The sequence below is a fragment of the Electrophorus electricus genome, chromosome 8, assembly GCF_013358815.1.
Source record: "Electrophorus electricus isolate fEleEle1 chromosome 8, fEleEle1.pri, whole genome shotgun sequence".
In the NCBI taxonomy this organism is placed as follows: domain Eukaryota; kingdom Metazoa; phylum Chordata; class Actinopteri; order Gymnotiformes; family Gymnotidae; genus Electrophorus; species Electrophorus electricus.
The window spans coordinates 18,922,865-18,949,858 of NC_049542.1; the positions used below are offsets into that span (position 1 = coordinate 18,922,865).

General features: G+C 42.0%; 1 protein-coding gene across 3 annotated transcripts in view; it reads left to right on the top strand.

Moving 5' to 3' along the window:
* Nucleotides 1–325: 325 nt before the first annotated feature.
* LOC113578672 (calcium-binding mitochondrial carrier protein Aralar2) overlaps nucleotides 326–26,994 on the top strand; it is a 33,987-nt gene continuing 7,318 nt past the window's right edge. The window contains exons 1-15 of one of the 3 annotated variants that reach the window (XM_027012075.2): nucleotides 358–385; nucleotides 1,683–1,733; nucleotides 1,928–1,982; nucleotides 2,619–2,761; nucleotides 8,260–8,375; nucleotides 10,791–10,930; nucleotides 14,230–14,376; nucleotides 15,486–15,624; nucleotides 17,002–17,095; nucleotides 17,959–18,043; nucleotides 19,582–19,666; nucleotides 20,272–20,430; nucleotides 21,573–21,625; nucleotides 22,046–22,126; nucleotides 25,760–25,900. In XM_027012075.2, the coding sequence (XP_026867876.1) occupies nucleotides 1,971–1,982; nucleotides 2,619–2,761; nucleotides 8,260–8,375; nucleotides 10,791–10,930; nucleotides 14,230–14,376; nucleotides 15,486–15,624; nucleotides 17,002–17,095; nucleotides 17,959–18,043; nucleotides 19,582–19,666; nucleotides 20,272–20,430; nucleotides 21,573–21,625; nucleotides 22,046–22,126; nucleotides 25,760–25,900 (1,395 nt within the window). In that variant the 5' untranslated portion in view covers nucleotides 358–385; nucleotides 1,683–1,733; nucleotides 1,928–1,970. Of the gene's footprint in view, nucleotides 386–1,682; nucleotides 1,734–1,927; nucleotides 1,983–2,618; nucleotides 2,762–3,514; nucleotides 3,647–8,259; nucleotides 8,376–10,790; nucleotides 10,931–14,229; nucleotides 14,377–15,485; nucleotides 15,625–17,001; nucleotides 17,096–17,958; nucleotides 18,044–19,581; nucleotides 19,667–20,271; nucleotides 20,431–21,572; nucleotides 21,626–22,045; nucleotides 22,127–25,759; nucleotides 25,901–26,994 lie in introns of those variants that run through there. The other 2 variants (XM_027012074.2, XM_027012076.2) reach the window with 2 other exon arrangements.

The window sequence follows — 26,994 nt, forward strand, 5'->3', positions numbered from 1 at the left end:
CCGAAATAAATAATAATTAACGCACTCGAAACACAGACAAAGTCAAAGTGGAAACGTCTGAACGGGTGCTGATGGCACTGAAATGTATTCAGTTTAAACTCCCCTCTCAAGCCTCAATGAATAATTGAGTTTTCATTGTACACATTACTTTCGTCATTCAAGTATATGTAATTTATTAGTAAGAGTTTCTAAAATTCAATAAACCGCTGCCACCTATTCCGCCTCGTTTCAGGAGCGGGAAGCATCCTCTGACACTTCTGGCCCCACGTGGGAATTTGAGCCCCGTACCGCTGTATCCCGCACGTGATTTCCATGGAAACGTCATCACGCCTAAGGAAGTCACCCCCTTGTAATAGTTCTAAGATAGCTGATCATGGCTGCAAAGGTAAGCACTGTTCTTATGAAAATAAAACTGTACTTTCCATCTGTAGAAGGGGCTTAATACCTTTTCGATCCGTAAATAAGGACTATATGAAACACTCTCGTGCAAGGCTTTACTACTGAGAAGACAATCAGATTAGCTAGCTAGCCAACGAGCTGGCTAGCTAGCTAGTAACCTTCACCAACAAGATGGCTATGTTGTTAGCCTATTAGCTACTGTGTAAGGTGACAACTAGTCTCAGTGACATTGTAACATTAGCTAAGCCTTCCCTCATTTAAGCCAACAGACGCGGTAATTCTCTGTACAATGTCCAGAGGTCAGGGTAAATGTCCTTAAGTGGGCAGTTAAGGGGTTCACCTTACTAAATGGATCTGTCCCAAGTTAGCAAGGCAGCTGACTTTGCTATGGCTAGAGTTGGATTCACAGCATTCTGCTGTGTCGGAATTCATCAAATTGAACGCTTTCGTCATCTAGCAGTAATTCTTTTCATTTGAATCTGTCGTTGTTATTTTCTTTAATTAGTTTGTTGTCATTTCTTTCTGACTATGCCTTATTGTGGAAATCATTTAGCCTTTACATTTAGTGTGTGGTAAAATAAGGTTACAAAATAGACATGCTTCTTGTTAATCATCAAATTCCAGAAACGTGTAGCTTAAATATACTTACATGTAATAAAATCAAAGAGCGGAAGGTTGCTGGTTCAAGTCCCACCACTGCCAAGTAGCCACCGTTGGGTCCCTGAGCAAGGCCCTTAACCCTCAATTGCTCAAGGTGTACTCAGTCATAGTTGTAAGTCACTTTGGATAAAAGCATCAGCTAAATGCCATGAATGTAAATGTATGCTGTGTCAGGTCATAAAGCTATAAAAAGGTGGTGCTAAAGGACGCTCATCATGGGTAGAATCCAGAACATCATTAAAGTCCTGCACATCCTACATGAAACATGTTTTTCCTTCTTCTCTTTTGTAGCTGTCAAAGCAGTATTCACTATTGTACTGCCACACACATGAACAGCTCTTGCCCCTGGGCTGTAAACCAGAATCAAAATACTTTTGGATCCATTTACACACTGTTGACTGCTATCATAGTTGCAAACTTGCTTTGCTATTGCAGTTTAAGTTTTCTTTTTCGTATGTTAAGTATGAGAGGAATTATACTGTAATTTAAATTTAAGTTTTTCATTATTTTATGGAAAAATACTATGATGTAATACACTGAACAAATTGAATTGAAGAGAAAGGGAATAACTGGAAGTGATTTTTTGTATATGTGGGTGATGAAGTGTTTGCTTATTTTGACAGACAGTTATAAGGAGGGCCGACCCTGCTGAGCTCAAGTCCATTTTCTTAAAGGTAAGTCAAGATTTGGCTCATCCAGGGGGTTAGAGATCAAAGCACTGAATTATGTGGCCCAAACATGATGCAGCTGCCAGTATTACATAAGTCTCATTAGCCTTGGCTCATAGTCAAGAGACAGAGCTTTAATGGCATTTGATGAGCAGTATTCCTCTTTTTGATGTAACCATGTAATGAATTTCTCATTACAGAAAGAAAACCTGAGGATTAATTTTAAAATGAAACCAGCACTGTATGGAACTCATAGTAAGTTCACATGAATATATGATGTGGAGTTCCTAAAGGTTACATAGGTGGTTTGCATGACTAGACAACAACAGCATAACTACAACGAGCTATATTCGGCATTCAGCCTAACCCTAGGGGCACTATGGGGATTATGTTTGCTGCAATAATCACTAATTAACACATTTGCTAATAAGTAGGCCTTAACACTGTTTATCTGAGTACTGAATGAAATTTTCTGTGTGTATGACCAGGCCACTGTTTTTTATTTTTATTCCTTTGGTACCCGCACTTTTGCATTTTACTGATGTTCTTGTAATTTTAAGTTGCTTGTCAGAATTGTAAGCCTACTGATGTAATTATTATCACACACATGAAACGTATGTTGATTACATTATTGTATTGCTAAAGTAACCTATTCATGAATCTTCTGGCTTTTTATTTCAGACCATTTTGAATGTTGCATTAGGTCCTCATGTGTTTTCAATAACAAATTCAAAGTGTAACCTATAAGGTTTAATAGACCTTTAATATAATTTACTACACCAAAATTCAACAAACAGAACAACAGGCAAACCAAATTGCAGACAAATGAATGGTTCATATGCTTATTTCAGTGGCATATGAATGCATAATGATTTGTTATTGTTTTTACAGTATGCCAGTGTTGAGAAAAATGGCGAGAGCTACATGTCTCCAGAGGACTTTGTGTACAAGTTCCTTCATGCACACACAGCCATAAAGCTGTCCAAGGAGGCCACAGGTCTGGTGGCAGGTGTTGTGAACCAAACCAAAAATGGGTGGGTGTTCATTTTTTTAAAATTTGGTATAAAACTAAACCAAAGTCAGGTACAGTTTTTGGTCTTATGAAACAAAGCATAATGAAATGGGCATTTGTTTCTATTATAATATGACAAATGAACTTCATTTAACATACATTTGTAAGTAGTCCTTATTTTGTACTTGTGTCTTTTGTAGCTCTTGATCACACAACAGGTACAATTTCCCCCATGATGACACAGTGTTTGCTGATTTTACTGGGGTTATACCTTTCATTCAGTACAGTCACATCTGATCATATCAGGGTGCAGTAAAGGTCAGGTTTGAAGGCCCACAAGCTGGATCTTGACCACACTGATCTAGTCTGAAAATCCACATGCAGAAGATATCTGGTTATCATTGCTGTCAGATCTCACTTGTGGCAACAAGGTTATTGTAAGGAACGTTGTTCATGTAATAAGCCCTCAATTGTGACATTCTTCCCCTTATTTGCTGTCCCACACAAGTATAGAAACATACAAGAACAAGCCATGTGGGAGCTTGGTGTATGTGGCCACTGGTCAGATTCTAATGTGCAGGCCAAACTAGAAATTTGTAACTGAAATAACTCCATTTTGTGGACATTGCCATAAAAATGCCAAAATGGGACAATGTCCAAATAAAGCTTCAGTTCCAAAAGAAAACATTTAGGGTGCTATGAACCCTTCTGTGATTACTGTTATTGCTGTTCATTAGAGTGCATGAGAATGCTGCCTTTCATACTTTGTTTGCAGTTATCAGACCAAGACCAACTGAGCAGTCTGTCCACTTTCAAACACATGCTGGTGTGGTTTGTTTGAAGTACGAATGCAGTACGGACCAAAGGCACCAAACGCAAGATGTGATATCACAAGATGGTTCAGCTGGTAAAAATACCAACAAATATTCACAAAACTCATAAGTGCTTTTAGCCCAGTATAGAGCATTGTCTCGAACCTTTGTTTGGAATTATCATAGTTATTGTCACAAAATATACATTTAAAAAAAGCTGTCCAATCAGGATGTGACTTTATCCATATGACTTGTTTATAGCCTTTGGCTAAATATGTCAGTGTGACCACTAAGTGAATCAGGACTAAAATGCAACAATGTATCATTTTCTCTTTTGGTCTGGACCAAGGGAACTGAGTTACAAATATAAACAAGTCCTTCAATACAGAATACAAGAAAGGTTGCTAGTAGTAAAAGTGGCAGTGCTCACTCCATATGCCTGCTTTAGTACAAAATTGAGAGGGTTCTTGGTAAACAAAAAACACAAAACAATAACAAAAACAGAGCACTATCATAATTTTTCTTAATTATAATATTGTTGGGAAAAATAAATTGAATCACATGTAATCACTGAGTTCACCTGTCAATGTCCTATGTGGACTCATAATTCAAGCTCACTTAAGAGAGAGCCTGGATAACTGAAGGACTGGGAGAATTTGAGTAGCTCTGGCCTTTGACCCCCAAGTTTAAATGCTTTTTTAGATAAATGTACAAAGGAGCCAAGTTCATTTTATGTCTCATGTTTTTTAATGTTTTCTTTCTGAAAATCATGATTTCTTGTGTTATAAAAGTGCACAGTACATGGGAGTTATAAACAATGCTTTTGTTGTCCAGTGGTTTGAGATAATGCAGCAGTATCTTCCTTTTTAATCCTGTGCTAGAATAAAGGGTCAGAAATCTTAATGCACAATACTGCACTCAGGTGCAATTCCTTTCAGTAGCACAATTCCACCCCTTTTTACATTAATATGTATGTTTTTAATGATACATAATGATGGCCAATGAAATGTTAGGGTAAGTCAAAAAGATTGTGTGTTGCCACGGCAACCACCTGGTCCGTGGCATACAGAGTGCATGTGGTCATGCTGCACACATTATTGAGGCCGCTCTAAAGAGGGAGAGGCACACATGCTCAGTAATTGCTTGTGCCATTCAGCTGCTGTGCATTGTATGACTTTGAGTCTGGATAAATGGCTGCATTGGAGCTATTAAGGGATAACTATTATAGAATCATGGCTTGAGCTTTGTATCTGAACCTCATTTGGATATTTGTAGGGGTTTGAATAGTAATGGGAAGATTGTTGGATTAAGTCAAACAAAAGCAAAAATAATGAATGCATACACAGATTATGTTGATAAGAATATACATTTTGTGTTTCACAAGACTGATATTGTACAATTAATAATAACTGCAGCATTTAATTGAAAAAAAGAATGTAATTATCTCTTAATTGTACATCTATACTATAAATACTATTTTATGTAACACTAATTGTAACACTAATGCTACAGTGAAAGACATCCAGCAGGACCAGGTGTGCAGAGGGCAGACATTGTAGTCATATAATTAACTAGCTTGCAACGATGTCCTGCATGTTCCTTTCTTATTGAAGCACTTGAATTAGTGGCGAATCCTCTGAAGGAAAAATTCAATAAATAAAATTAAATAACAGTAAATGTAGTCGTTTTTAGAAATTTAATGTATTACATAACCTTTACTCAGTGGTTAATCATACTCTCTACTGCAGTACTCATGTTAAGCAAATGGCCAAGTTCTAGTATATCTGTTAATACCTGTTATATGGGATATATGTGTATTTGGGAATGTTTTGGAAGTATAATGGTCTTGGAACATTGATTTGATTGATTCCATCTGATTAATGTGTGAATAATGTATAGTCCCACTTTCAGGGAAAGGATGCAGTACACCTCATCATGTGCCTGAGCATATGGAGAAATGAGTGACGGTGATATCGTGGCATCTGTCAGGCGCTGAATCACTCCTTGCCCTGTTTGAGAGGCATCGCACCAGCATTTTGGAAATCAGTCATTCTACACATGTAGACATCCCTGCTGACTCAGACGCATTCTCTATCTTTTTTTTCCCCACTCCCTCTCCATTTTTGATGAAAAAATTCTTCATGTGTGAAACTCCATAGTCTCTTGGGGGTTAAAACTTTGTAAAGATGGCATGCTGGGAAAATAGCAGGCCATACCTGTGTTCATTCAGCCTGGACTGAGGTGTGCACTCAGGGAAAGCTAAAACAGACAGTGTCCCCTCTGCAGAGTTGTCAGGGACAATGACAGACCCAGAGCTTATTGAAGGTGCTCTCTCCTCAGCTGTCATGGATAAAAGCTGCTACGCTAAGCTACTGTAATAATAAGTCTGTAAATAGTGTTTCTGTTATCTTTTAGCGACAGTGTTTACCAGCAAAGGATAAAAGCCTCCATTCTGTTCGAAGAGCTATGTGGGTTAAGGGGATACAGTTTTCTCAGGTGTAAATGCACCTCCACACGAAGAAAAGAATGGATTGTAATATAGGGACATAGTTCAAGTTTAACATATAAAACCATGTGCACTGTGTCCTGGAAATAATATTTTAAAAACTAAACTGGCAAAATTCATTTAAAATAATGGATTTAAAAAGCAGTAATAGCTACAGTATACAGCAATGAAAATATTGTATATTAAATAACCACAAAATTCCATATGTTGTCATTTCCTGTCTGCAGCTCTGAGGTTTTTGTGGTAAACAAATGATTGAGCGCTTGCATAGACAAATGAAACAGGAATTCTTAAGAATGAAAATCTTTAAGATTGCATCCATTTTAATAGCTTAAATAACTTGATATATCTCTATCCTATAGAACCTTTTTCTGTTGGCCTTTTACTTTACTAAAGATGCATGTGAGTAACAAAAAATGTAAAACTGTTTTACACACAGGGCTTCAGAAAATGCACCTTCTGAATTGCATTGCATTATTAAACAATTCAGTAGGTTCCTACAGTAAAGTCTTGAAGATGGGGTGGTATGGGATTGCATTTTTGCAATCCTGAGTGTTCCAGTTAGTTGATGGTTGGAAGATGTTCTGTATTGATTTGATTATTTAATCCTTAATTTTGTGAGTTTTACATGACTTTGGTATATTTTAAAATCATTTTCTAGTAGCCATGTCATTGCTAATCAACCATCATAGGCCTCATCCTCTGACTGTGCCTTTTCTGCTTGTGCTGGGAGAGAATATGTAATGTAGATGTTCAGATAAAACTGATTTTAGGTGTATTGGTTATGAAATACTTGTGTCCATTACACTGTGGCTGATTTCATTTCACCATTCTAAGCCCAGTGTTGCCATGAACTGTTGTGAATACTTCTCAGATTTAGGTCCATTTACTCTGCAGCAAACTTTAAACAGGCGATGTTCTCTTCCTGAAAGTGGCAGTGGTAGCCTGTTTGCCTTGGGTTTTAATCACTAGTGCATGGGCTCAGCGGAGTGGCTTTGTGGCCCGCCGCCCACTCCAAAGCAGCATGCCGCTGTTCTCAAACTGTCAGCTTAGTTAATGAAACAACTGCTCTTGACTGTGCAATATGCCTGATTTTGCATGCTGGAGGCGTGTAAATCCTCAGTTCCTTTGAATTTCATCAGTAACGAAATTAATTAGAGTGGTCACGAAAATGTAATCATTGCTCCCTGGAAATTGAAATAAATTAGAGATGCACGCATTGGGGACTGCTCATTAGTACTGACCTCGTGTAATTACTGTATCCATTTGTGAAATTCATAATGGAGTTGAGGCAACTTTGAACTTATCTTAAATAAAGACTAGATTGCACAGTCCCTAGGGTTTCCCATGAATGTTAAAATTGCTTGTTTGATGATGGGTGTTTGCATGCGTGCGTGTGTGTGTGTGTGTGTGTGTGTGTGTGTGTGTGTGTTTGTGTATATGTGAGAGAAAGAGAGACAGTCGAGGAGATAGTGTGTGGGTGCTGCTATATTGACAAATATCATGCTCAAATATCATGCTCAAATATCATGCTCAAATATCATGCTCAAATATCATGCTCAAATATCATGCTCAAATATCATGCTCAAATATCATGTTGGATGAATAATAGTTAGTGTTTGATTTAATTCTTTAGGAAAAGGACAAAACAAATCTTGTAGCATGCTTGTGCAATTCTCTGGATAGTGGATGCATTATGTTTAGAAAAAGCCATGAAGGCAGTTTGGATGTATAGTAGGGCACCACACTATAATGAAAGTTTTGTTGCTCCATGTAATCACTCTATGCACTGTATTTCCAGTTGTTTTGAAGGGGACTGAGAGGTTTATTTTAGCTGTTGCCATTTTCAGTGCCTGAGGTAATGACATTTGACAGTCAAATTGGAAGCACTTCAATCAAGATTGTAATATATGAATAGCCTGTTATGTCAATTTGTTTTGTCATTCACTTAAGCCCTGTGCCTAGAATTGAGACTGGACTGTGTATTTAGATGTTTTGTACATCATAATTTTAGTCTGATAATTACAGTTGAACAAATCACTCAAGTGTCAAGTGTTCACAATGAAAACATGTGCTACCTTTTTTGTTTCACTGCGAGAAGCAGTAATCAGTGACTGATACCCACTCATCATACAATAATGCAGCACTAGCGTGTACTGGAGCGACTCCGAGCCTGGAAGTCTGTTTGTCTCCCTCCACCAGGCTGATCTCCTTTCAGGAGTTTGTGGCCTTCGAGTCAGTGCTGTGTGCTCCAGATGCACTCTTCATGGTTGCTTTCCAGCTCTTTGACAAAACTGGCAACGGAGTGGCCACCTTCGGTGAGTGCCTTTTTATGCGTCACACTCTTTGAAAGTCATGCTTATTTTTAGCAGGCCTGATCCTGACAGGAAAGTTGCACTCATCACACTTTATTTATTCAAAGAACTGTTCATTACAGCCTGAGCTGTTAGACAGTGTTTTCCATCAAGTGAAGCAGTAACACTTCATTGATCCGTAGACTGAGGGAGAATGCCTGCTCTTTAAAACGCTGCTCAGTTTCATTTGGTGCGTGGTTGAGGGGGGTTTTCAAGTTTTACACCCATTAAGCTGACAAGGCAGCACAGGGAACTGGGACAGAGCAATTAGGATGACACCTTCACCGCAGGTTAGAGATGTTACTGTCACTATTATCTTAATGCTTTGGGGCGCTGTGGCACAGAGCCACAGCCACAGCCACGTGGGCACGGTGCATGCTGCAGATTTGCCTAATTGATTTAAACAGCCCAATGTTTGCCTTCTGCAGTTGGGATGCATCAGCACAACCTTATTTCAGATGCAGATCACATGCTGTTTATGCCCAGAGAGAAGGAAACTTTTGGTATAATTGTTGTAGTCAGTAGGGAGTATGATCGTTTAGCTTGATAATATGCACATATGTAAATTTTTCCTATCTAAATTGATCAATTAGGTATTTAGATGTGATGGTTTGTCATGATAATTAAAAGGTCTGATGTTTTTGCTGACTGTAAGGTTAATGAATGTCCTACAGACTGTGTTATATTTGTCTTGAGGGAGGGGACAGTTATAGAAGTATTTAACTACATTCACGTTCTGTGTGTTTTTAGACTTTTTAGACATGGTCTTGTCACTTGATACTGTCACTAAATATACTATATTTACTGTGTCAATTGTGCCAGAACCCTTCTGTTTAAAACCTTCTCAATGCCATTAAAAGCATTAAACTTGTTCTTTTAAGATAGTTTATTTTTTGAGGGGGAATGCTATTTTTTTAACCGGCCAAAGAAATTAGTTCAGAATTAACTGAGTTTACCCCATGGTCTCGTCCTCTCTCCCCTTATTTACTAATTTATTGAAATACAATAGTATACATGCAGTCTGAGATGTGTACCAACTGCTTGACTGTACTCCTACCAAAGAGATCAAAAGGATAGAGACTTGAGTGTTGACAAGTCCATAAATGCAGACCTAGTGCAGCAGTTCAGTCAAACTCTATAGTAATGTTATATATTTATTACCTCATTAAAAAGAAAACCTTTTAGAACTGTCATGCTCCCAGAAGAATGGGCCCAAGTAACATGTGCATCATCTGACCCGGTCTTACAGATTGCTCCTTTGTAACATACGAAGGATTCAACCCGTTCTCTCGCAGGAAGCTGCCCATTTACTTTTGCAGTCTCTTGTAATCTCAAAGCTAGACTACTGCAACTTGCTACTTGCTGGTCTTCCTCTAAGAGCCATCTACAACTGTACAACTAGTCTAGAATGCAGCAACACTACTGGTCTTCAGTCTTCTGAAGTTTACACATGTCACTCCACTGCTGGGTTCCCTTCATTGGCTCCCAGTAGCTGCACGCATCAGATTTAAAACCTTGATGCTTGCCTACAAAGCCAGAAATGGACCAACCCCCCCATACACAATGTCAATGGTCAAAGCTTGATCCATACCTCGATTCCTTCAAATCTCAAGTACGGCTCAGCTTGAAACACTGTACTTCACATCTCATGGAAGACAAGCATCGAGACTATTCTCTGTCCTTGTTCCTAGATGGTGGAGTGGACTTCTGCTTGCTGTCTGGACAGCAGAGTTCCTTGCAGTCTTAAACGCAGACTAAAGACCCATCTATTTGTGGAATATTTAAATGACCACTGATCTTGTCCTATATTGACTAACTGGAATTCTAGTACTTATTGTAGGGTATTGTTTATTGCACTGATGTTAACTGCTTCTATGTTGACTAACTCTAGTACTTGTTGTTTAATTGTTTACTTGTGCACTAATTGTTGTCTGATAGAGCTTATGCATTTTTGCACTTCTAAGCATCAGTATTGGTCTCTGTATTTCAACAGCATTCTAGTTCATTCTATGAGTAAATGATAAAGCACTTTTTTTAAGTCGCCCTGATTAAGAGTATCTGACAAATGCCATAAATGTAAATATCATTCATTATCACTATGTGCAATTGTTTGTCTAATGGGTATGCACCTTATTAGTAGACATCTTACCATCTCAGGCTGTTCTCCTTTTCAGTAACAGTATATATTATGCTTCACTGGATGTTTTTCAGAAACAGATTAAAGCTATTGAGACTGAATCTGAGCGTTTTATAGACTAGATCTATAAAAGAGGTATTATCTTCCCAGATTAAGCAAAATGTATCATGTTGTCATTAGCAGTTTTCTTGAAACATACTGAAATAGATTATGCAATCTCTTACTACTAATGTGTCTTTCAGGGGATGTGAAACAAGTGTTTGGCCAGACTACCATTCATAAGCATATCCCATTCAACTGGAACTCTGAGTTTATTCAGCTTCATTTTGGTAAAGAAAGGAAGAAACACCTCAACTATGGGGAGTTCACCCAGTTCCTGCTGGTGAGTACTGACACTGTTTTCTCCTGTCTTATTATTCTCTCTCTCTCTCTCTCTCTCTCTCTCTCTCTCTCTCTCTCTCTCTCTCTCTCTTTCTTTCTTGCCCTCTTTGACACAAACTTTAAGCAGATAAGCGGTTAGGTAAATTTTCTGCTTTCAGCCTATAAGCCTTCACCTGCGTAGCCTGGGTATGGGTTTGTTACGGGGTGTGGGATTGAACCTGAATGTGGGATTGGGGCTGGTTGTGGGTTTGTGTCTGGTTGTGGGTTTGTGTCTGGTTGTGGGTTTGAGACTGGGTGTGGGTTTGGGCCTGGCCTGCCTTGGCTAGGACTGACAGGGAGCAGGGTGTTCTGGCCACAGCTTCCCGTAGCACAATGAGCCATATTGACCTAGTTACTCAATAATGAAACACTGGCGTTATATTCCAATGCCAGCATTTGTTTCTCATTAGGTGACGTAACCCCACTGCAGTCTAGCGATTCCTCCAAACAGGTAGACGTTTTCTCCTCCATAAATGATGGTATCAATTGTGCTCCTGCAGTCTTTTGTATTTGCTGCATGTGAGCCATTTTCCAATATAATGTCTAGACCTGAAAGTGGCAGAGTGTATAGGAGCCTCACTGGTGCCAAGTTTGCACCTACACTCGTGCTATCTGAATAAGATTTCTATATTAAACCTAACATGGTCCAGATGGTTGTAAGGAAACATACTATGAGAAACACACTGATATTGTGTTTGTAGCCAAGAATTAATTTTGTCTTCAGGACTTGCACTCTCTAACATTAGTTGTTTCCAATACCATATCAGGACTGTTACTGTAATAATCTTAATTTATCTATGTAAAATAATCTTAATTTATCTATGTAAAATACATCTTATTTTGCTTATTTAATCCCACAAATTGACAGAATTACACAGATGTTTTTTTAAAGTGAATCCAGGAAATCCAGTTTTATTATGGGAAATGTTTTTTTGTCCCGGTCATGGATCTAAGAGTCAGTCGGGGGTTTCCCCAAATAATGTCAAGGTTCATTGCAGGGCTCACACAATTAGTGTTCAAATATCATATTTAAAATCAGGTATTAAATTGCTGTAAATCATGAATTGACATCAAATCTATTCCTAGTCATGTGTTACTGTGCAGTTTTACTAGTTGAGAAGCACATGTGCTGTACTGGTGCAGTATGGGATCTTGTGTGATCCTGTTGTCCTCATAAGGTATATTTGTAGTGTATGACTATGGCATGTGTTTTGGATTGGGAGATATTAAAGCAGCCTTTATTAAGGCCACCCCTCCACAGTAGATGCTGCTCCATTCTTGTAGCTCAAGATCGGTGAACCAGATGGAGCTATGTATTATGAGGTTATTTGGAGATTGAACCTGCTACAAGTGTCTCTCTCTGGCTTTCATACTGATTTACCCTCAATGAAGAACAGAAATTCTTGAAATCATATTTACCCTCCCTTAATGAATCAGTGAGTTTCAGTGCTGGCTATGTTATTTTGTGTGTCATATCACAGTCATTTGATGGTATTGGCATACAGAGATGTGGCCCATGACACCAGGTCAGAGATCTGGCTCACAAACTAGGAATGGTATTGCTGTCTAAGACTTGCAGAAGTGAGTCTAAGACTAAGTCTAAGACTTCCAACATCCAGAATTGTTTCCAGCCTGAGCAGTGTTGATGACATCCAGAAGACCGCCAAGTGTTTTATCTAAGCAGCTGTTTTATTGTGTAAATGTGAATTTAATGCCAGTGCTTGAATTGAAAAATTCCAAACACTGGTGGCTCATCAAAGGTTTTTATTTGAATCCAAGGACAATTAAAGCAACAATAATTGCTGAGGCGGTCACAGCATTGGCTTTCTGAGGTATGGAGTCTTCCCTGCAGAATGAAAACCATGCTCCTGAAATGCTCGCAGTTGCAGTAAGTTAAGGTTTTAAGAGGCTGGAACTGTAAACTGGGAGGCCTGAGTCATGGCAGCTGCTCCATGTGGTGGTGGCTGTACCAGCCTGGCAGAATGCACGCCTGCTCCTGTTCTGGCTTTCTCTCCCCTACTTTTCAACATGAACTTGGTGTTCCTTTTTTCTCCCTGTGCTCCAGTCATCTTCTCGTATACTAAACTGTATATGTGTAAATTAAGGTGATTTATTTTATTATACAAATATGGTTGTTTTACAGACAGGTTGTTATTATCTATTGGAATTCACTTAGTATTACCAAGTTCTGTGGTCCTCTTATTCTGTACCGTGGAGTATGAAACTTTCTTGCTGGAATGGCAGATGGTCCCATGTCTCATGGTATTATTTGTAGTACCTTTTTTAAAGATCTGGCATAAAATACACATTCTCTTCTGTGCACTTTAATTCTCACAGCTTTTTAAAGTTTTGTTTTTATATATATATATATATATATATATATATATATATATATATATATATATATATATATATATATATATATATATAATATATATATAAATCTAACTCTGTTTAGCTCTTTAGACAGTGTTACACTGGCCTGATAGATTGTTTATCTCTATGTAGTTGAATGTGGTAGAACAGGTCTGGTATTTCTGAAATCATCTGAGGGGTTGCCTTTGAGTATATGCTTCCCATTCTTCATCATTTCTTGTGAAATGTGTGGATATTATTGTGGCAGCATGGCTGGATCTCAGTTTAACAATGCTACATTTGCATTTTACTTTCAGTGTACCAAGTACTGCAAAGTAATCTACCAAATTATATGCCCAGTTTTTCTTCATTCCTGGATTTTTGGCATTCATTCATTCATTCATTCATTCATTCATTTAAATAACCAAATCGGTTAAATAATAGAGTACATTATATAGGTCAGATTGGCCATAATGACAATCAAATAGAACTGTGTTCGGTTGGCAGATGGGGTTCAGAATCTGTGATTAATATCAACTGACAACTGCTGGATTCTAAGACTACCAGGATTGGCCAAAGTCCAACCGGGGGTGGCTTTTCTATCATTTACCTATTATTTATACTTGTAAAATACTGGGTTATTGAAACAGAAGCAACATCGCACAGCGGTTTATGCAGCTCATACATATTTGTGTTGAAAATGTGTGAGGAGCCTGGTGCATTGCACAGACAAGTCAAAGGTCAAAGGCCTTCATCTATATGGGAAAGTAGTAACCACCTTTATGCATTCAAATGTCTGCGCTTCAACACTCAGTTCAAAAGCTCCTACTGTAGTTCTCTGTGTGTGTGTGTGTGTGTGTGTGTGTGTGTGTGTGTGTGTGTGTGTGTGTGTGGACACCTCTACAGGAGATGCAGTTGGAGCATGCCAGACAGGCATTTGCACAGAGAGACAAGGCAAAGAGTGGCACCATCACTGCTCTGGACTTCAGGGACATCATGATCACCATCAGGCCCCACATGCTCACGCCGTTTGTTGAGGAGTGCTTGGTGGCTGTAAGACAGCTTTGCTTATGTGCTTGTTTGAGTTTCACAGTTGTTTTTAGAAGAAATCAGGAGTTTGTACAGAGTTAAGCAGACAGAAAAGCTATTTAAAGATAAACCTCTGCTTCAGAGCCTCTTAAGAGTGCATTAAAACACTGAAGACATATACTGTGTGTGTGTGTGTGTGTGTGTGTGTGTGTGTTTGTGTGTGTTGTGGCCTGTTTTGTAAACATACTGTTGAGTCTGTCATTTTCTTCACAGTGTGTGCCTTATAAACCTCAGGGTTCTGCTATATGTTTGTAAACGCACACTTGCAAACCCATTACAAATAAATTAAAGACAGTGTGCTCATCAGACCAAGTTTCCATACACACTCCTTTAATTTAGTTGATGTGAAAGATAAATTGAAATGGAAGCCTAAATATTTTTTTTTACATTATATTGTTTATTCCGCCCATGTCAGCTAGCAGACTGGTATTAACTGTTTCAGAACATGTGTATGTGAGGATTCTACAAATGTCCTCTTGGCAAGAAGGGCTTTGGGCACGCTGTTTGATTTGTGGCTGCTATTCTGCATCACTGTTTCTTCAAAGCACACAGCACCATCTAGTGAGAGGTGGGACTGATTTTGTGCACTCTTCCCACCCCCAACAGCCAAAGAGAGCAAGTCTGTATGTCCTTTTACTACAAAAAAGATTCACCCACATTCCAATTCTGTCATACAGTGAAATTCTAAAATTTATTTTAATTTAAAACACAAAAGGTGTGTATTTGGAGAGTATGCAGTATATGGGGAACTTGGATGTTTTAAGCCTTTTTTCACAAAGGCTATTAAAGGACTTACCTCATGCTACATTTTCTAATTTATATGTTCCTCATAAAAGAACTTAATTAAAGTGCCCCTGGGGCTTGAATCCGTATGAAATTACAAACAGTTCTTTTCTCCCCATACAACTCTGTGGCAACAAAGCTACATTTTTAACTAACTCACCCCACTGAGCACTAAATAAATACACACTTTGACTCATGTCTGTCACTCCTTCAAAAAAAAATTGAATGATTTTTTCTAAAAGAATGTTATTTTGTATGCATGTGCACGTGTGGGTGTTTTCCTAACACAGGCTGCCGGTGGCAGTACATCACACCAGGTCAGCTTCTCCTACTTCAACGGTTTTAACTCTCTGCTTAATAACATGGAGCTTGTTAGAAAGATCTACACTACCATGGCCAGCCATCACAGAGATGTTGAAGTCACTAAAGGTTGGTAGAGAAAACAAAGCAAGGCCATTGTTACCCATAATGCTGCTCTGTCTGTTGTCCCTGTGTTGGCTTTAATGACCAATGCCTGTCTCCCTCACCCTGTAATCGTTTGAATAGGTATGGCCCTCAGGAGTGTGATAGTGGCATGGGACATATGTATATTGAGGCAGCAGGAAAAATGCAGCATAAGAAATTATAGAAAATCGGAATTGTTTGCACTACCACATGGATCGGTACAATGAGCACCCCCTCCCATATTATTTCAGATTCTCTAATTCTGCTCCTTCACACATCTGGTAATACCAGAATAAAAATGTTAAAGATTATCTTTTAATACCAGAATAACAATGTTAACTATGATCCGGGCCTTGGCCCATGATAGGGCTCCATGGCCGCCTGCTGACCTGTGAAACAGCACAAATCCCCCACCCCCACTGGGCCCGATGTGCGGCTCTCTTTCACCCTGCCTGTGATGCTATCAGGCCCGCAGGAGACCGGGGTGGGGTGGGGTGGGGCGGGTTGGGGTGAATGTACCGTGGCGTTCCCCCAGAGACGGCTGGCCACCACTGGGAGCCGGGGCGTGCTTGCTTCCACGTCTGCATTTCAGTCTGAGCCTTGGCCGACAGGGTTTGTATGGGGTGCGCGACACAGGTTAGAGCCTGCCATGGCACCCCAGCCACGTTTATGCCTGCAAACAGCTGAATGGCAAGTACACATAAAGGAAAGGAAATGAAACCCTAACTCAGACATGCAGCACTGGGAATTTTACCTTCATCAGAATGAGTTTGGTGCACTTTTATGTCTTTGCGGCTACTGCACAGAATTGGAACCAAGAAAGAAAAGTGTAGCCTCAGGCTCATGACCTCATGCTAGTTGGTAACAGCCAATTAACATAAAGATGAATCTGTGTGGAGAGTGGAAGTGGCACATATAGAGGATTGTTTGTGCATGAGAGCAATGTTAAGAGTCAGGTGCCCATGCAATCTGTGACCACAGACCCTTCACACTCCAGAGCGTGTTTAAAGGCAGAGGTAAGCTGAGCTCGGCCCCATTCAATAAGGCTCTGTGTAAGAACACATGCTGCCCTTTTCAGAGCAGTCACTCTATACCAGTGGAGTGGGAATCCCACTGTAAAGCAGCCTGCCTCATCCTGCTCATTACCACTCAGCACTTAACCTTCACACTGCACCGATATTCAATACCTTCAGCTTCAAATCCAGCTTCTCAGTCTGAGAATGAAGGGTAATGAATGAGCAGGGACAGCCCTGGGAGCCCTCTGGTCAGAGGAATGCAATAATGATGGAAGTGCTGTTGTAGCTACTATGCTTTCTGAGTTGTGACTCACTCTCTTCTTTATTTCCGCTTTCTGTCGTTCAGAGGAGTTCATCATAGCTGCTCAGAGGTTTGGTCAGGTGACCCCCATGGAGGTGGACATCCTGTTCCAGCTGGCTGACCTGTCGGAGCCGCGTGGGTGAGTCATTGTGGAAGCTGGGCTGGGCTTGCTGAGTCATCAGCTGAGCATTACTGCAAGCTTCTGTGTGAAACTTGGGCAGAAGGGCTTAAAAGTGAGTATGAGCAGGTTTCCTCATGAGGGCTCACACCTGACTGTCACCTTCTGTCTTTCTGACACGCACCCTAATCAGGTCTCCTCTTTGTCACTTTCTACAAATTCCCCTGCTTCAGTCCAGTGTAATTTGATAGGAAACAGTTTGGTCATTTGTATACTTTGAGGATACACATAACCCTCCTTGTTTGGCTGGGTATTGGGATGAAGCACCAGCCTACAGTATTACAGCAATACACATATTCAAATGCACACTCCAATCTAATACCTAATGCATCTATATATTACAAAAATATTTGCAGCAGGTTAATCCATAATCTGCTTGCTCTTGGGGGAACCATGTCAACATAGGAGTTATGTGTACGTGGAGTTGGTTAAATCAACTGCTAGTGCCTTAAAATCCTGTTTTTGAATGTTGGTGAAGGGCAGGATGGTCTTGCCCAGGAAAGGCCACCTGACTGTACACCTTTGGCTTCCTCAGGAGCCTTGCAGCATCCCGTGGGTGGTAATTGTTTTCTACATGATATTATTTCTTTGCCATGTGATATGGTAATAGGCCCCTTCTTGCTGTAATTGGAGATGCTTGAGATAATTGCTTCACATAGACGTTATGCTTTGAAAGGGGAAGCACAGGTATGGGAAAGACATTGAAGAATGTTTGGAACTCAGACCTGTTTGAAAAGTGGTATGTCATAACATTGAACAGTAAAAGCTTCCTGGAGCAGTTTGATGGGAAGTGAATCTTTCCCCTGCCTTTCCCCGCTCAACAGGCGCGTTGGTTTAGTGGACATCGACAAGATCGCCCCACTGGAGGAGGGAGCCCTACCCTACAACCTAGCGGCGGTCCAGAGACAGGTACCACAGAAGAGAACTAGATTCACTTGCACACAGTAGCTGCATTGCTTCAATATTTATGGTTTCTCATTGTAATTCATCTGGAGCGGTGTTATGCACAGCCTTTGAAAGACTAATGGTCCCTTGATATTGTGTTGTTGCTTCCCCCCCCCCCCATTTACAGCCTTGTCATAAAAAGGGTTGGTTTATAAGCTTTAAATATTCAGAGTCCTCACTCAGTCTTGATGTTGTTGCAATAAGAACAGTGATGTGTTTTGTGAGTGCTTTTAATTTAACTTGGAGCTACTAAAAACGGTGCACTGGCACTTGGTTTTTCTTTTTCTTTTCCAGCAACTGTTACGGCCATAGCAGCGAGAAAGAAAAAAAAGCGAATATCTGAAGCTGTCGTCAACGTGTAGTACACATGTATAAAAAGTTGTAAATAAAATGCAAGCCCAGCAGTGGAGGAAAGTTATCACTCTCCATGGGCAGCTAGGAGGGAAATAAAAACAGACACAGAGGTTTGTGCGGGGAGAAGAGGGAGAGGGAGAGAGAGAAGGACAAAGATTGGGAGAAAGAGAGAGGGAAAGAGAAAGAGGGATGCTGTATTTGTGTTTTTATTTTGTCAGAAGCTATGCTTCCAGACGTGCTAAGGGCTGAGTTATTCTTCCATGGTGGGTAGTCCGAGGCAGGGGCCCCAAGCAGAGACGCCAGTCCCACCACAACGAGCAGCTCTGGGCTGTGGTCTGGGCCTGTGGGCTACAGGCCAGCTTTTCCCCAACCATCCCATCACTCTACTCTCCTAGGCCACCCCCAAGAGAAAAGCCAGGGGTGTGTGCCAGGGGTCCTGTGAGCCCTTGACAAGTGGTCCTGTTTCAAGGGAGTGGTACAAATGCAGGGCGGGCAGGGCGACAGGTATCTCTGGCGGGGAATGTGGCACGGAATGCTTGGCTGGTTCTAATTCTCCTTTCACTCTTCACTGTCGGGCTGCAGTCAAAGTTGGTCCTGGACATTGGATGCTTGCTTCACTAACACTGTTCCTTCCACTACAACACTCAACCAGAATAAAATTTAAATATAATAAAATACAATTCAAAATCCTAACTGAACTTTTCTCTCAGAATGGGGAAACTGTATTAAAGCCGTCAGGTTTCAGAAGGTGCTTTTCTTTTAAGCATGCATACTTTGACCAGGGACCTGAATTGAATTGAATAGAATGCATAATCAATATTTTATGGTCAGTAATTATTTGATTTAGCTTAATTATTTGATTTAGTCTTTTTGAGGGTGGTCTGATAAATATAAGATGTGATCAGTTTAATCTGCAAGGCATGGGCTACATCTGACCAAATATGCACAATGGAAATTTTGTTGATGTCAAACATAGTTGGGATTCTTTCACAGAGGAATGAATTCTTAATGGGAAATGGGGTTTGTAGAACTATTTGAGAAATTATTACTTGAAATATCATTTGACAAAATGTTGATCCTAACTCACTTCCTTTCTCTTTCTATCTCTTTCTACCTCTTATTCTCTGACTGTTTGTCTGTGTAAGCAGCAGTCTGGTGGGGACCTGTCCCGCTCTGTTCTGCTTCAAATAGCAGAGTCTGCGTACAGGTTCACCCTGGGCTCATTGGCTGGGGGTGAGTCACGCATCATTGTGCCTCAGCTCCTTTACCTGCCCTGCCCTATCCCCTCTTCTCACCACAGTGCAAGGGGGTGGGGGGCAAGTAAAAAACAAAGGCTGCCCTATTTCCTTCAGAGGGGCCGATCTAACCTGCTTAAGAAGGAGACAAGAGTATGCATGGGAACCTCCTGTATGGAATCTTTTGTACCTGAGAGTGATCAGAGGGGTGTGTCTGTGTGTGTGTGTGTTTTTGTGTGTGTGTGTGTGTGTGTGTGTGAGATACAGAGAGAGTAGGTGGTGCTTGGCTTAGTGCTTGGCTCCAGACTGGCTCTCTTGGGGGAGACAGGTTAATAAGGAGGTAGCGTGCGGCCGGTTCGCTCTTTAATTAAGCCTGTCGGCCCTGTGTCCCCACGGTGTCCAGTGCAGACCTGTCAAATAAGGCCTGGCTGATGAGCCCGCAATCTTCTCACACTTATTTCCTCACTTGTACTTACTCAGACATACACTTCCCCATCACCACCCTTGCACAATTGAAAAGAACTGCTACCATTTTCCACTAATTTCCATGTTAGATTGGAAGCCCTGCGTTTTAACACCCCTTCCTTTGTGTCTGTGCATTAGCTGTGGGTGCTACGGCTGTCTACCCCATTGACTTGGTGAAGACACGCATGCAGAACCAGCGCTCCTCGGGCTCCTTCATTGGAGAGCTTATGTACAAGAACAGCTTCGACTGCTTCAAGAAGGTGCTGCGCTACGAGGGCTTCTTTGGCCTCTACAGAGGTCAGTGCCCCCAGGCTGCACAGCTACTATGGACCTGCTCTGGATATGGCTTTCAGAAAGGAGTAGACAGGGCTCCTGCGCCCAAAAAACACCCCAGCATGCTCGGAAGGCCATATGCAGAGGAGACAAAAGGCACATACTGGTATTTAACCATGAGGTGTATGAATGCAGACAGGGCTTTTTAAATCTCTGAATGTCACTATAGTGACCAGAGTAGTCTTTAGTGGAGTTTTACTCTTTGCAGCTATTGGCAAGGTTGTTCCAGATCATGTCACTGTTGGGATTGAAATCTTGACAGGCAGGAATGAGACCCACATAAATTGTATTAAAGATACGACCAGCTCATCCTAGACTGGATCAAGCTAACAAAGGGGATAGAACCTTCATTTCCCACAGAGTGGGGAGTCCTGAGTGGAACTCTGGTAAGAACACCCCCTATAACTCAAAGATGCATCCAACAGCTGAGATCAGTCCAGTAAGAAAACAAGCCCACTTAATAACATTGTGAAAAAGTTTGTTTACTGAAGAGTGAAGTCCCTTTGTGAACTTTGTGAACACTGGCTCGTCACTCTCTTTGAAACCGCAAGTAAGCAAGCATCATGAGAGAGCAGTAGGTGCTTAAATGCATGATTACGTTTGAAAGAATGATTAGTGTGTTCGCTGGCTTAAGCTTGCACAGAGAGCACACCACAAGCAGCTCGGCTCTGATGTTGCTATGTAGCCAAGCCGACCCTTACTCACCCACACCGTTAAAACTGTTACTGCTGGGCTTGTGTGAGAGTGCGTGTGTTTGCAATTGTGTTTGTGTGTGTGTGAGCACAGGTTTAGTTTATCCTCACGACTTTCAATTCCTCTTTTTCAGTGCTTGTTCAGGCTAGGATTCTGAGTGTGGTAATTGAAGCCTATGTAAACTTTGGTTAAGCTTGCTTTTAAGGGGAGGAAATGGATTTTTCTTTCACATGCATTGCGCTGCTGCCATCCCAGTATCTGAGCACCCCACATCAATAGTGCTCGCTGCCGTCAGGCTGGTGGGCGTATTTGGGTGCATGGGGTCAGCTTTATATTGAGGAAATTTCTCCTGGCCATGAGTTGTGCTTCCTTAAGCTCCCCTCTTTTTTAATCATCTTGTTTCCTGATTATAGGGCTGGTACCGCAGCTTCTGGGTGTGGCTCCCGAGAAAGCCATAAAGCTTACAGTAAGTGCTCAGCCCTCACCACATCAGCCTGGGCCTGTTCACCATCTCACCACTCCACTCCCCAAAGACACGCGTTTGTGTCCGCCTCAACCCACTGAGCTCACACACACACACACACACACACAAAAACTATGTAAAGACTGCTCTGTTTACAGGAACATCATGTTTTGTTTTTTTTGTTTTTTTAGGTATTGTTATCTTAGTCAATTTAGAAAAACCAACTCAGTGATTTACTTCCAGCGGTTACTGGAACATTCTGTTAACTACCTAGCTGTGACTCCTGTTACTCTAGACTGAGGTGCTAAAGAGCTAAACTTCTGTTTGATTATTTGAAGTGGATCTAACATTGTGGCTGTGGCTGGGCTGGTCACTTGTTGTAGAGTAACATGTCTGCTTATGTCACTGCCTTTTCTTCCTCAGGTAAATGACTTTGTAAGAGGAAAAGCCATGCAGAAAGATGGCACTGTCCCATTGCCCTTTGAAATCCTGGCTGGTGGATGCGTGAGTGAACCCTTTAATTGTGCTTCAGTTTTAAATATACATCAAAACAGTTCATGTAGAGCACGTATTGGACTCTTCTACAGTCTTGCAGAGGTTAAGGAACACAGGAGGGTTTAGCTGTGAGTGTTGGTGAGAGTTCAGTGGGCGGGGGGGGGGGGGGGGGCATTCTTCATTCTTCACCTTTTGTTATGTGACTGAAAAGGCACTTCAGCCCCATCAGGTCTTAAAGCGCACTTTAAACCCTCGCCTTAGTGTCCGCTCACCTCAAGATCACACGCCACAGTGCTAGCATGGCTGCTTTATCATGTTACAGTGTCCAAAGCTGCTCTTAGGGTCAATGACCCTTTGCATTATCAATGAGCCAGTGGCAGAGTAGCAGGGCAGCAGTGGAGCTGTTCCCATGGGCTCTGCTCCATGTCTCCTCTCTGCACAGACAGCCAGCCAAACAGCTTCAGCTGGGCTCCTTGTTTTTGGGCCTTTTTCATGTAAGACATCCATTTGGACATCAGAGCCTGTTTCTTTGAGCTTAGAGTAGCTGGGCTATTTGTGCCCTGTAGCACTGCACTCTGTGTGGGTGAGGGTGTGTGACCTGACCTAGGCTCAGGTGTTGCCTGTGAGAGAGGCAGACAGGCGTGTTACCTGAGAGGCCAGCATGTTTGATCAGTGAGCTTTCCGACTGCTCCCTTCTGCTCCAAACCTGCACCATCTCCACTCCTCCTTCAAAGAGGTGCTTTCATTAGTCTGGCCCTCACCAATGCCCAATGTACAGCACCACACACTTCACTGCTGGGTGCAGAGGTTTGTAGATAAATGTAGCAGCCACTCACATAATTACGTGACTTGACTAAACTGTCATGAGTGCTCCTGACCCCCAGGAGCGGTGATATTTAGTCTGCATTTCTCCAACAGAAGCATTCCTCTGCCACATGCACAGTGTGCTTGCTTGTGCCTGGCTGACTGCGTGTGCTCTCCCTTGTGAGCTTTTTCTGACAGCTCCTTTCATCCGGGCCACGTTCTGGCTGCTCAGGCTGGCACTCCGCCCGCCCTTTCTCACGCCTCTCCACATGCCACGCACCCTCGGCCCTGTTTATTGACACTGTAGTCATGGCAAATTGGCTGGATTTATTTGGCTTTTGGGGGGAGACTAAACTGCTGATCTGAGCATGGCGAACACTGCTATCTCAGTAGGGTCACCGTGGTGATAGAAAGACATAGCCAGGCTTATGGAAAAATGCAGGGCTGGTGGTTAATACATTTTTTGTGAGGCTTTTAGACTGTTAAGTGCTCTCCTGTCCTCTCTTCTCCTCTTCTCTCCTCTCACATTGCAGCGTCTGAATTAGACTCTTGACAGTTGCCAAGACTTAATAATTATTTGGTAAGAACAGCATGCCTCGCAGACCGAGAAGTTGGCTGGATGCTTATCTCGTGTTTGCTAGCCCTCATTTGAGGGCCGGATTACTCAAAATACTTGCACAGCCAATGTAACGAGCAGCAGAGAGTGGTGATAAACATGGCAAGCATACACTGATGCTTTGTTCATTTTCAATGTGAAGAGTAAAGCGATGTAATTTAGCCCACCTAATGTTTAAGCCTTTGTAATGCTTTGTTAGTCTGTTGTGAAATGGTTTTTCTTTTTTTTATGACCTTGCTCCCCCATATCTGCGCAGACATGCCCGTGTAATAAGCGCTGGAGAGATCGGCCGACACCCATGGATGTGTGAGTGAATATTAATGGAGGAGAGCTAATCTTAACGCCTAGTGCTAAGCTATTGTTTTCCTAAGAGGAATGGTCCTGTGTATAACTATGTGAGGCAGTGCTTACGCAGCACTCTCTGTGTGTGTCTGTGTCCTGGGGATCTGATCTTGGAAGGGGAGGGTGTCTCAGGTAAACATCCACCACACCCAGCTTCCCTGCCTGCCTCTGGGCCTCACCCTGCCTTGTAATTAGGGCTGAATGATCAGGGCTGCCAGTGCCGCCATCACTCCCCATAATCCTGACCCCATTTTTCTCATGGCGCACTCTAAATGTGTCTCCCTCAGCTGATTAAGCTATTGTCTCCCATTAACCGCTGTCCTTGTTTGTTTATTATTTGTTTTCCTTTTTTCGCTAACTCTTTAAATGTCCAATTAGTACCCAGTTGATATTATTGAACAACCTGGCCTGAGCTTCCCTCTTCAATTTTAGCGTGCCATTCCTTGCCAAAACAACTTTAAAGAGCTTGCTCTCGTGGCTGATGCTCTAATTAACTATAAAAGATCATTTTCCACATAAATAGCGATTAGGTTTTTGCTGTGAGCTGGGAGAGGCAGGCAGCTTGCTCTGCCAGGCTGTGCTCATTTCCCCTGGAAGGGAAGTGTGGGTCATTCTGCTCAGTTCTATTTAAAGTGCACCTTCAATGAGATGATTATGATCTTTCCCTCAGAATATGGTAATGCTTACTAAATGGTTTTTTCCCGCTTTTTTAAAATGTGCTCACTCATACGATTGAGGCTCATTTACTGTGTTCCCGTAAGACAGAGCCACGTGCACAATTCCCCATTCACATTGCTGAGGAACAGGGGGAGAGGAGACTAACAACAAACAAACAGTGAAGGCCTTATTTTTCTGAAAAAAGCGAGGTCAAGCGAAAGAAGAGAAATCCATGGAAACAAGATTTCCATCTAATTGCGCCTGTGCCTGCTTATCCTGCGTGCAGCCTCAGTAACCAGAAGCAACTGGGGTGGGGGGGGGGTCATGTAGGCGGCACGCTGGCACCCTGGCGGTTGAGATGTGTCAAAGTGCGCCCGCGGTCGTCCCAGATACGGCCGCTTCAGAGTAGGGTGGTTTTCAAAGAGCTTAGAGAGGACCTGTTCCAGCCTGTGCTGCCTGGCTTGATGTGCCGTGTGAATGAGAGGCTGGAGACATGAAGCTGCATTTGTCTCCCAGAGACCCCTTAGGGCCTGCTCTCTGTCTGACATCTCCACCATGCTCTGGCTTTGAGTGGCAGGGACACATCTGTATGGGAGCTAATGTTTGATCTTGCTCAAACCCTGTTGAAAGCATCATCTGCAGTGACCTTAATGGTGTGGGACATCTCTTTGACAGTAGTCTATGTAACATCTTGCCTGAAACATGGTTTGACTTGGCTCAGCTGACCCTTCTAGCGTGCGTCCCATTCTTGTTCTGATTATCTCTCCTATCAACTCTCACACAAAACTCAATCATTGGGGAAATTTATAATGATAGATTAAGGCTAGTAGGATGGTTTCTTATTAAATGCAGTTGCAGAAAAAGGGTGTAAAATATTCATTTTAGAGAAGGAGATGTCAACAACGGTGTAGTACAACACTGAATTGTGTAATATATCCATACAAATAACATGCACTGGAGTCCATGCATTGTTAAGTTATTGAGAAGTGATCAGCAATACAAATCACAATATGTATGGAAGGTAAAGGAAGGTATAACTTCAGAGTGCACTCTGATATTTGGCCAGACTTGTGGAAATGAGATTTCCATATTCCAGTTACATCCAGTCAAGCTAAGATTTCCTTTATAAATACACCATAACCTGTGTTTTCAGTTGCAATTTCTTTGTTAAGTCACCAAACCCTGTGTGTCTATTTGTGTATGCATGTGTGTGTGCTTTCCAGGCTGGAGGCTCACAGGTAATCTTCACGAACCCACTAGAGATTGTGAAGATCCGGCTGCAGGTGGCTGGGGAGATCACAACAGGGCCACGCGTCAGCGCCCTTTCAGTCATGCGTGACTTGGGCTTCTTCGGTTTGTACAAGGTGTGCTAGCTTGCTCGCTCTGCTCCAGCTCTCCCTCTCGTCAGCAGACTTGGAGTGCCTGTACTGATGGCAACACAAACTCGGTTATTAAATGCTACATGTAGCAGCTCCAGCATGATAGTCTGTTTGATCTCCTGCACTGCTGGATATTCCAGGAGCAAAAGATCATCTCCAGCCTCCTAGTGATGTTCTTTCACGCAGACTGGGCTGTCTGCAGGGCTCCCCACACCACCCACCCACTCACACATCCACCCCCCCACACACACACCAAGACAACACACCACCGCACACACATGCACCCACCAACACCAATGGCATCAGAGCGCAATCGACCCCCTGTGGGTTGCTGTGTGGTTTTTGGGTTCATACAGGCAGAAGCAGCATCACACCCCACCTGGAATCTGTTTGCACGAGCATGCCTGCGGCTCCTGCTTCGGCCCAGCCCAGAGAGAGCCAGCCCTTGCATTCCTGTGGCTTGGACAGCAGGCGGTTGTGGAGAGGGTGTGTTTTGGGGTAAACAACATAGTGGGACTGCCATGATGTAGTTTGGCTATATCTCATCCAGCAGACTTATCCCCTGACAGTGTGTGAGCGAGTAACCAGCATGTCCATCTCTCCACTCATGATACATGCTACACTAATTATATAAAAGCACTAATCACAGTGCTATGACACAAGGACAGTTTCTACAGTTTTTTTTATATGGCTATTGTAGTGGAGTTTTTAAACGATATAGGGCATTGATATTTGTTCATTTTTGGAATGCCACTTGTTTTTTTGCCATTTTGGGTTTTTTTTTTTCTTGGATTTGGGTGTATCATATTATCCAGGTATTAAAGTTTCCAAATCAAAAGTATTATCTTGAACCTTTCATGAAATAACTAGTGCCCTAGATATATCAGCAAAATGAGTCCATACAATATGGGAAATAAGTACATCAATACACCTGTTTCTTGAAGACCCAAGTGAAAGTGTGTGTGTGTGTGTGTGTGTGTGTGTGTGTGAGCGTGAGAGAGAGATGCTGGTGGAGGTGTGTTGCTCTAGTCAGGTAGTCTCCAGGGCTCACCTGTCAGCCTGTCGTGGGAAAGAAGCTT